Source organism: Falco biarmicus, chromosome W (genome assembly GCF_023638135.1).
Source record: "Falco biarmicus isolate bFalBia1 chromosome W, bFalBia1.pri, whole genome shotgun sequence".
Classification (NCBI taxonomy): Eukaryota; Metazoa; Chordata; class Aves; order Falconiformes; family Falconidae; genus Falco; species Falco biarmicus.
The window spans coordinates 20,403,470-20,414,375 of record NC_079310.1 but is presented as its reverse complement, the minus strand read 5'-3'; the positions used below and the strand labels follow the sequence as shown (position 1 = coordinate 20,414,375).

Sequence of the window (10,906 nt, the reverse complement as noted above, 5' to 3'; positions counted from 1 at the left end):
ATGTCACCACTCGGTTGGAGAATCTGGCTGTAAAGGTACGTCATGTAGATGCTCATGTACCCAAAAGTCAGGCCACTGAGAAACATTGAAACAACCAGCAGGTGGATCAAGCAACCAAGATTGAAGTGGCTCAAGTAGATTTGGATTGGCAACATGAAGGTGAATTATTTATCGCTGAGTGGGCCTGTGACACTTCAGGCCATCAAGGAAAAGATGCAACATATAGATGGGCCTGAGATTGAGGGGTGGACTTAACCACGGACACTGTCGCACAGGTAATCCATGAATGTGAAACATGCATTGCAATATAGCCAAGCGGTTTGAGCCTCTGTGGTATGGAGGATGATGACAGAAATATAAATATGGGGAGGCTTGGCAGATTGACTATAGCACACTCCCACAGACCCACCAAGGCAAGCACCGTGTGCTTACAATGGTGGAAGCAACCACCGGATGGCTGGAAACATACCCTGTGCCCCATGCCACTGCCCAAAGCACTATTCTGGGCCTTGAAAGACAGGTCCTGTGGCGATATGGCACCCCAGAAAGAATTGAATCAGACAATGGAACTCATTTCCAAAACAATCTCATAGACACTTGGGCCAAAGAACATGGCGTTGAGTGGGTATATCACATTCCCTATCATGCACCAGCCTCTGGGAAAATTGAACAATGTAATGGATTGTTAAAGACTACGCTGAAAGCAATGGGTTGTGGGACCTTCAAACATTGGGATAAACATTTAGCAAAGGCTACCTGGTTGGTTAATACCAGAGGATCTGCTAGCTGAGCTGGTCCTGCCCAGTCAAAGTTTTTGCATGGTGCTTGGTTGCTGGCCGGGGTTAAACCACAACATCATAAAGCAGATGCTTTCTTCTCAGAAGTATGTCTTGCAAGTATTCTGCTATTTTGGCTATTGCTAATTTTGCAGAATAAAGATAGCCAGAGGAGAGTGTGGAAAATCCTTTTATCTAGAAAATATTTTTATGATATACAGTCTGGAGACTGTATTATTGGTGGTAATACTTGATCCATAATTCTGTAAGTATCTTTCAATTAGGTTTAGAAAGCTTGAAGTAGAAGTTTCCGTTAAAAGTAATTTAGCTGAACAATATTGTGTTTAGTCACTGTTGTGAATATAATATTGTTTTTACGATGCCTTCCATGTCAGTGTTCTATTTGGGAATTATATGCTTCATAAATTCTATCAATTTTCCTTCCATAAACAGCATGTTTTGTTTTCCACACAGACACAGACGTATATTCAAGGTATTGAATTAATCTGTCAAAACCAAAAAGAGTTTGTGAAGAACTCTGTAGAATCCAAATGGAATCTAGCAGAAGCCCAGCAGAAACTTGGTAGTTTAGCACTGCATAATTCGGAATCCATTGATCAGGAATATGCCAAAGCACAGACTGAAGCTTCAGAACTGAGACAGAGAGAGGAAGAATGGAGAAGAAAAGAAGCAGCACTAATACAGAGGGAAAGACAGAAAATATGGAATACAGATTCATTTAGTAAGGAGGTATTTAATAAGGTATGGCCTATAAATGTGTATGAAAACAATTATAAGCCTTTTTTATTCCATTTATTTCTCTTCTTGAGTGTTTTCTATATTTAGTATAGTGCTTATTGTAATGTCTTGAATGTTTTTCTTTCTTAATTTGTCCTATTGAAGAGGACATGTTGCACTGATATCATGAATGTGTATGACACCTCCTTTAACTGGGAGTCAGAACTTATATTTGTCCCTTATAGCAACTGTTGCCAAAACCAAGGATGAGAAAAAGTTCTTCACATTAAGTTTGTTTCTTTGTTATGCTAAATTCTCACATTTGAAACATGCACAGTTTGCCTCTAATAACGTTAATTTCTTAATACAGATTATGTTAGCACAAGCTGTCTTCATAGTAAATGTCAGTTTTGTTTTCAGCACTTAACTTGAATATGAACCATCATTTTTCATAATTCCACTGAGTTAGCTTCATCAGGGCTAGATGGTATAGATATTTCTCATTGTTTATAGATCAGTAAGTTCCTACTCGTGCATAGAACTTTGAGATATATTATTGCTCAGAAGAATAATATGATAAGGCATTTTTCACCCTATTATTAATTAGATGAGCTGTGTTTTAGTAAATAACCTTCCTGGGTACATGAAGTGTTGGGTACATGTGTGTTTGCTGGGCTGTGTTTAAAACTAGAACATTGCCCTTTAAGTAGTAATGAATTAAAATAATCCTATAGGTCAAAAAAGGTATATGTGGAGATTCTATAATAGTTTTTTCTCATCTTTAGAGTTTTATTAGTCAATATAAAAGAAAAGAAGTAGAAGATGAAGATATATCTAAATCATTTATACAGAAACATGAACAAAAGATTAGATACTTTGGTAAGTATGTTGCTTCCAACATTTTGCAGTTTAATCTCCTGTAGAATTTGTGTAGGTCTATTTCTTTTTTTCGTTATTGTTATTACTGTTGTAGAAAATGGATGCTAACAAATGAAACATCTGGCGAGGAGAGTATCTAGATTCTTGTTTCTCAGGACAGGCGATGTGGCATCATAACAAATAACCATTTCAAAGTAATGGAAGCTGTAAAGCACAGAAGCCCGTTGGTTACTATGATCAATGAGAACTTCTTGAGTCAACATAGAACTGAAAAAGTTTTTCAAGTCATAAAAATTAAAATTCTAGCAACTTTTTCTGCTGTTCCATGGGAAATGACAGGGGCATTAATGGAGATGCAATTCCTGCATGTAAAAGTGCCTGGGACCTGCCTCCAATAAATAGCTGGGGGTTTTCTGTCTGTTAATCCATGAGGGGAGGTGAATGATAAAAGGTAAATATCTGCAAAACAGCTGTTAAGACTATGTAGAGATGGAACCGATCTTTTATTTTTAAATATATAAATATATGAGTGATAGAAGGGTAAAACTTTGTATCTAATACTGGCAAGCAGTAAAATATTACTAATATGTGTATTAGGGCAATTAAATCATATGAAGGAAATGAGGGGGAGGTGATCATCTCACTGTTTGAATTTTGAGTTCTGACTTTTAACCTGCAGGTCTTTCCATGAAGGTAGTTTCATGCTACTTACTACAATTAAGTCTTCTAGTTAACTTTCAACCACTGAGTTGGCTCTCCTGTTTTTGACCTTAATGCTTGAACTTGGTTATAAAAATAGCTTTTTATTTCCTAAACCCTAGCAAACCATGTCAAAGCATATTAATTTTAGACTATGATTATGCTTTCATTTCTATTTGTCTTAACTTGCAAGCACTTCTGTCAAAATCACTGACTATAAATCTCCATCCATCAATTTTGTTATACTATCAAATTCTTAATAAATAGGTATAGATACTACTTGGTTACAGTGTGTGAAAACCATTTACAGTTAACCTGTTTTTAACGCTGCCAGAGATACAATAAAAATAAGATCTTAACAGTAGCAGCTAACTATATTTCAGTATCTTTAGTCTGAGCATACCTTATTGGTAATGTTCTTTTAGCACTGGGAGGTGTTTTAATAACCAAAAAATATAGAGTTCAGTTTTATTTGCATGGTGTTCTTCTAAGGTAACAATGAAGTGTGAAGGAGATTGTAGTGGTATGTAAATTTGAATAACATCTTCACTGCATTAAATCACTTCTCCGTATTGAATGTGTTAATTCATGTTGTTGGGTTTTTTTTTAATCAGGTATGCTGGGCAGATGGGATGACAGTCAAAGATTTTTGTCTGACCATCCATATCTTGTATGTGAAGAAACAGCTAAATATCTCATCTTATGGTGTTTTCATCTAGAAGCTGAACAGGTACTAGGAAGACCTTTAAACCGCTTAAAAGTATGCAATTTCCCACTTACACTACAGAAAAGCTGTCCAAATTGATGAGCCATTTAATTAATCTTCTCCCTGTCTTCTCATGTCTATGTTATCTTATTGAAGGAAGCCTCCAAAACACATTACTACATTAGATCTAGTCTCAGCTAATTAACAGTCCCTTTGCTTCTGTCAGTATCAGTTCTTTCCTCTTTAGGAATCAAATGCAAAGATGTTGCTGATTTCTAGATAGAGTTATACTTTTAAAGATACTTTCTGTAATTATGTAATTTCTCTTTTCAGAAAAGAGCTCTGATGGAACAAATAGCACACCAAGCAGTTGTGATGCAGTTTATTATAGAAATGGCCAGAAGTTGCAATGTGGATCCAAGAGGCTGTTTTCGTCTATTTTTCCAAAAAGCCAAAGTAAGTCAGAACTTGTATAACACTGAAACTCTTGATACCCTTGCAAGGGATCAGTGTTCTGAAGGAGCTTTCTTCCTGACAGTTGGAGGTTAAATATGTTACCAACTGAATCAAGCTTATGGGGAAGTGGTGTTTTGTTGGCAGTTCATTCTAGGATGAACATTTTGCATAATTCTGATCTTGAGAATGGAAGTTCCATGGATTTTTGTTAGGCCAGAGGGAAAGCAGAACATAGCATGGGAACTACAGGAGTGTGGAAAAGTGAAGTGCCACCTAAATTACAGCGCAAACATGAATGTGTCTAAGAACCAAGTGTCCTATTTCGTTTATCATAATTCCTCTCTATACAGTTTATGGCAGGGCCCAATTTGGAGTCTGTTTCTCTTCAGTCAGTCATAGTTAGCTCTGGAATGCTGAGAGGGAGAGAAAGATGTGAGAAGACTGAAGCTGTGGTTTGATGCAGGTTCTATATTAAGTTATCCAAGACTGAAGAATCAAATCATGCTGATCTTAATGCTGCTTTAAGGACTTCAGTTGACACCCACTTTGAATCATGCTTTGCTTTTGAATTGAGTGCTGCCATTAGTACCTTTTCTCTTAAGGGTATTGGCTTCTGAGGTGGCATAAAGGAAGGATTAAAATTATATTTGTTTTGTTCTTACATGTTCTCAGATGAATAACTCAGTTGCTATACCCATCAAATGCTAAAGTCTCTCTTTGAAACAAAGCAAACAAACAAAAAACAGCATACCTGAATCTTCTTTTTAAGCTGACTGGTGGTAATATTGTTATTGACTTGTACAAACCATTATCCTTTAATGAGTATAATATGCATTACTGCAAGACTTCTCTTTAGCAGTATGTATGCTTACAACTAGAAGTAAATCTGGCTGAGATGAAAAATATTTCACTCTTCTTTTTACAGGCAGGGGAAGAAGGCTATTTGGAAGCTTTTAAAACTGAGCTTGAAGCATTCAAATCAAGAGTGAGAATCTGTTCACAGTCTCAAGCCTTTATACCTACGTCAGTACAGAATCCCAGTGTCTATACTGGTATTGTAGGACTGGAGTCTTTGTCACAGGTAGGCTTTTTATTTCCAAAAATGAATATAACAACTCTTTTAGGAATAGATTTTTGCTACACTCTTGAGAAGATGTACTTTTTGAGATCTAGGAATAGGCCTCTCCATACGTGAAGCACTGTCATTTCTAACATGCACTATTAGCAATATGCAAGAGAGATTGTTTCTCAAAGCTCTCACAATTTATAGCATTAAAAGGCATATGTTAGTTCAGTGCCCTTGAATAATTGTGCTAAATGGAAAACTGCATCATTAACCTGTTCAGGCGCTAGAATTAAATATACTTTGCATCACAGGAGGCGAAATGAGCTTTCAACTGAAAATGACTAATCCTATTAATGGAAACCTACAGGTAGTCAAGTCTAAGGAAAATTTACACTGTGTTACGATATTCTGCCCTTGGTTTTATCTTTATTTTGGAACACCGGGGCCTTTGGTTTCAGTGCTGGTGATGATCACATCTTGGGCTGAAGATTAAAATTTAAAAGGGTTTAAAAGCTGGATGTTGGGGAAGGAGACACAATTTAAAGTACTTTGAAATAATTTTGGTCAAGGTACCTGTTTGATAAGATCTGGTAACTGAACCCTAAGTAAATAAGGTGATAGTATGCTAGCTAAATTTAAAGAAGCTTCTTGACACTCACATTATGACAATACTGTCTGGGTTGTTGTTTTTTAAGAAATTTTATTTTATTACAAACTTATCTTAAGACAAGCAAAATAAAGAGCTTGATTTAGTTATCTGTAAGTGTATGTATGCATTGAGATTAAGCTTTGAATTCTTCATTTGTTGCAGAATGCAAATGATCGACAAGGTTGCATAAACAGAAGTGTTTCCAATTTAAACTCAATGCTACTGAAAGATGAAGAACCCAAAATGATGGACACAGTATAGCACTGTTAAGACTGAGGCAAAGTGCTCTTTTTATTATTATTATTATTTTTATTATCATTATTGCAAATAAAAGAACGTGGCTATTTTCTTAAGACATTTTTATGGGCATCGCACTTTATTTTTGGTGCTTTGAGTGGGGAGGGATTTGGACGGAGGGTAATCCAGAAACAGTTGTAATAATGTTTGAAAATGTGCTGCTAGGTTTTTGGTTGTCTATGAAGAATGGGGTTCTCATTGCCAAACATGAAACTGAATGTGTTTTATGCTACTAAATTTGCCTTTCATGATTTTGGGAATTAAAGTTTGAAAAAGAACTTGCACAAATACAATGTTTACAATAAGTGATGGATTTCTGGTGGAATCTGCTATTGTTATTAGATATGGGTATGTCTTATTCTATGAATATTGAAGATCACAGTTATACTGCTATATTGCTGGCATAGCTCTTAAATCTGGTTTTATCATTAGCAATAAATTGGTATGACATCAGTACTGCAGATCTGAATGGCATCAATTAAAACACTGGCTCTCTACCTCTTCTAAGAGGATTTAAATGTTACATTTTGCTTTCATAAAAAAAGTCTTGTGTGTTGTTCCCCTCCCCCCCATATAACTAACAATTGCTTACATATGATCTTTGGGTTGTATGGTCACTGAGAAACTTTTGGTTTTAAGACTTTAGTTTAAATTAACTAAATTTTTAAAACTAATTTTTTAAAGCTAGTTCTATAATGGAGTGAAAATTATTAGTTGAAGAGAACAAAAGGAGACTTTCAGGTACAGTGGGTGGGATGAGATTCTGCTTTCAACAAAGCTTGATCACAGTCAAGAGCCAAGCACTTGTAAGTCTGGTTTTGGCAGGTATTTCATACACTGCTAAACTAAAACTTTTTATTAAGTGAATGATTTCTGAAATTATCAACTTAAGTACTGAGAAATAGGACGATCTTTAAAAGCCTTGTGGTTTAGGATCTTGGGTTCAAATGCTATTCCCAGAACAAGCCTGGTGTCAGAGCCTCTGCAATCCAAAATTTCTATGAAACTTTTCAAACTTGCTCTTTCTATAGCAGCTCTGTCCATAAACATGTACTCTGTAGCTGAGCTATTTCAAGGGAGAGTCTGTACCTCAAATATCAGTATAAATATTTGTCACATGTTTTTACAGGAGTCTATTATTTGTATGCTCCTTGAGCCAGATCTATTGTTTACTTGGCCCTCTGCTGCATTGCTCTGATCGCACACAGGGTTTGGAATGCATTTTAGAATAATAGTTTGACTAACCCAAGTAAATGAGTTGGTATAAATAGTTCTCATAGATCTTACCAGCAGTTGCTGACACAGATAAACTAGCTGTTATGCAACACTAGCTATTTTTTTCTTGTAGGCTCTAATTATGATATAGTAAAGTCTAAGTCTGTTGTAGTATACAGTGGGATAAGTATTAGTAAAAAATAAGCAATAGATCAGCTGATGGAAGCTCCTTTCTTGGCCCTAGTACTAATGTCTGGAACACTTGTGTTTTATCCTCAGGTTATCTGCTGTTCTGTCTAGCTATTGGGCAGACAATGAGGATTCAAGGAAACAACATACCACATCCAGGATGTGAGAAAAAGAGGTTGTTTATTGACTCAAAAACCAGAAGCTATATGGAACCGATGATAGTAATTGAATTAGAATGTCTTACGTCCCTTCTGATACCAGGAGCCCAAGGTGATGGCATCAGATGGATCTCTCATCTGGTGTACAGCATGCTGCATAGTCCTGTCTGTATCAAGGCTCAAACTGACAGGGGCTTCCTCACTTTTTTTCCATCACACGCTGGTTTTATGTCCCTTTCTTATACAGAGCAAACTAGCACTAAACATGTTGCCAGACTTTTGTCCAAGGCCACTAGCTCCTTGTGATAACAAATATCTTGAGTCTTTTCCCTACACCTGCAAAGATAGTAGCTGTCTCAGCTGCAAACTGCAGATAACTAAATATATTTATCCAGTCTGGTTTTGAAAACCTCCAAAGATGGGGACTGCACAACCTTTCTGGGCGCGTTGATCCCATGCTTGACCATCCTCATAGAGAAAAAGTTTCTCCTATCCAGTCAGGGCCTCTCTTATTTCCACTTATGCCCATTGTCTCCTGTCCTCCCACCATGCACTAGTGTGAAGAGCCTGGCTCTGCCTTCTTAATAACCTCCTTGTAGGTACTGGAAGGCTGCTGTCAGGTCCCCTCCAAAGCCTTCAGGCTGAAAAAGGCCAGTTTTCTCAGTCTCTCCTAATAGAGCATGTGGTCCAGGCCCCTGATGATCTCAGTGGCCCTCCATTAGATGTGCTTCAGTTGATCAATGTCTTTCCTGTATTGTACGTGACCCAAAACTGGTCACAGTATTCCATGTCTAATGAATGCTAAGTAAAGGGGGATAATCACTTTCCTTGATCTAATGGCTACACTACTGTTAATACAGCCCAGAATTATGTTGGCCGCCTTTGCTGCCAGGACACACTGCTGGCTCATGTTCAGCTTGCTGCCTATCAAGAGCACCCAGGTCCTTTTCAGCAGAACTGCTCCCCAGCCAGGCAGTCCTCAGCCAGTATCTTTGCAAGGGGTTCTTCCTTCCCAGGTACAAGACTAGGTGCTTGTTCTTGTTGAGTTATATGAGGTTCTGATGGGCCCATTTCTCCAGCCTGTCTAGGTTTCTCTGAATGGCAGCCCTGTCCTTAAGAGCATAATTTGCAAACTTGAGAAGAGTGCACTCTGTTGCCACCTCCAGGTCATTGAAAATGGTGTTCAACAGGACAGGTTCCAGGATAGACCCCTGTAGTACTCCACACTTGTCACTGGCCTCCGGGTAGAATATGACACAGCAACCGCTATCCTTTGAGCTTGATCATCCAGCTACTTTTTCACCAATCTAGTTGCACCCCCCTTCGCCCCCATCCAGACCATAACAGTTGGATACAAGCATAGGATGGGAGACAGTGTCAAAAACCTTGATAAAGTTGAGGTAAATGTCCACAACCATAACTATTTTAATCAAAGTAGGCAACCAAGTCAGTCAAGCACGATTTATCTTTGGTAAATCCTTAATGACGGTTTCTAGTAGCCCTCTCCTCCATATGCCCAGAACTGTTGTCCAAGAGGACTTGTTTCATTATTTTCTCAGGGACTGAAGTGAGGCTGACCAGTCTGTTGTTCCCTAGATTGGCCTTTTGGCCATTTTTGAAGATGGATGCAATATTTGCCTTCATCTAGTCATCAGGAACTTCCTCCTTTCCAATGAGACAACTATGACTTTTCAAAGATGGTATGGAATGGCCTTACAAGGACATCAGCCAGCTCTCTCAGCACCCTTGGAGGCAACCTGTCAGGTCTCATGGACTTGTATGGGTAGAGTTCACGCACGTAATCCCTGACTTGATCCTCATCCGCTTCTGGTAATTCTCCCTCTTGAACCCTTTCACTAAGCACAGAGGCATGGGAGACCTTGCTAGTGAAGATGGACACAAAGAAGGTACTGAGTGCCTCAACCTTATCTGTGTCCACTGTCACTAAATCGTCTGCCCTATTCAGCAACGGTCCCAGTTTTTCCTTGGTCAGCCTTTTGCTGCTGTTGTAGCAGCAGCATAGAGAGTTTTTATAGAAAGGCTAAGATTAGTGTGAATAGAGAAGGAATGGGAACCTTTGTGTGTGGAGACACCAGAAGGAACACACAGCAGAACAAAGGCTCTCAATTGTATACGTTAATGGCACCCAGATTAGCAGGTCATCAAGACCTCAGCACATCCACCAGCCATTACAGAAGACATCCAGGTCTGGAAACAAAGAACAGTGAACAATTCCTGATGACTCGCTGTGGTAGGCAGAAAGAATTGTGAGCTTAAATTGTGAATGCTGACAGGCTGCAGATAATTATGTGTGGGTAAACATCCAAAATTGAACTTTAGTACTCTCAAGCACAAGCCTGTGACTTGCTAGCTGCAACCAGTACAGACTGTTTGTAAATTTTGATAACTAATACTTGGACTAAAGAAGTGTGTCACATCTTGATTCCTCCAACTCAGAAACAGAACCACCAATTAGGAGCCTGATCACGTGTTGTGCTTCTGCACATGGACTATTTAAATTGGGAAAACTGGGGGCTTGGGTTACCAAAAAGAAGAAGGAGGCCTGGCAAAAAGAAAGTGAAGATCTTGGCTGGAGGAAAGATCCTGGAAGTGGGGGAAGATCAGGGAGATGTGTGGAGACAAATGCAGGGGGACATGCAGGAATCTTGGCCAATAATGCCTGAGACTGGTAACTGGGAGCAAGCTGCACAGCACAAAACCAACATGACTTTCATCTGCTCAACCCTCCTGGACCAGCAGTGATCTAGTGATCTTCCTGATAGGAAGTACAGACATAGTGAATGTACTGCTGGGGGGGGGGGAAGTGAATGTGTTTGTAAGATCACCAAGTAGGGTAAAAAGCTCTAATTTCATTGTTTCTCAAATAAACCCCGGTATCCAGATCCAGTATGGGTTGTTTGCTCACCTGTAACAGTCACAGGGGTGGGATAGGGTGGAGACACTGATCACTGTCAGCTCCAAAAGGGTACAAAAAAGCATATCCAAAACTTGCACGTGATCACTAACCTAAGAATAACCCAGGATACATTAGAAAGACTTGACAGCTGGCATCCCTTG

The 10,906-nt window shown here is 38.7% G+C and overlaps 1 protein-coding gene across 1 annotated transcript; it reads left to right on the top strand.

Moving 5' to 3' along the window:
- The first annotated feature begins 1,059 nt into the window (after nucleotides 1–1,059).
- LOC130141981 (hsp90 co-chaperone Cdc37-like 1) lies at nucleotides 1,060–10,736 on the top strand. Its single transcript, XM_056323362.1, has 7 exons — nucleotides 1,060–1,538; nucleotides 2,300–2,393; nucleotides 3,707–3,822; nucleotides 4,132–4,254; nucleotides 5,180–5,335; nucleotides 6,132–6,246; nucleotides 7,761–10,736. Exons 1-6 carry the CDS (start codon nucleotides 1,191–1,193, stop codon nucleotides 6,228–6,230), a joined length of 936 nt encoding a protein of 311 aa, XP_056179337.1. The 5' UTR covers nucleotides 1,060–1,190; the 3' UTR covers nucleotides 6,231–6,246; nucleotides 7,761–10,736.
- Nucleotides 10,737–10,906: the final 170 nt, after the last annotated feature.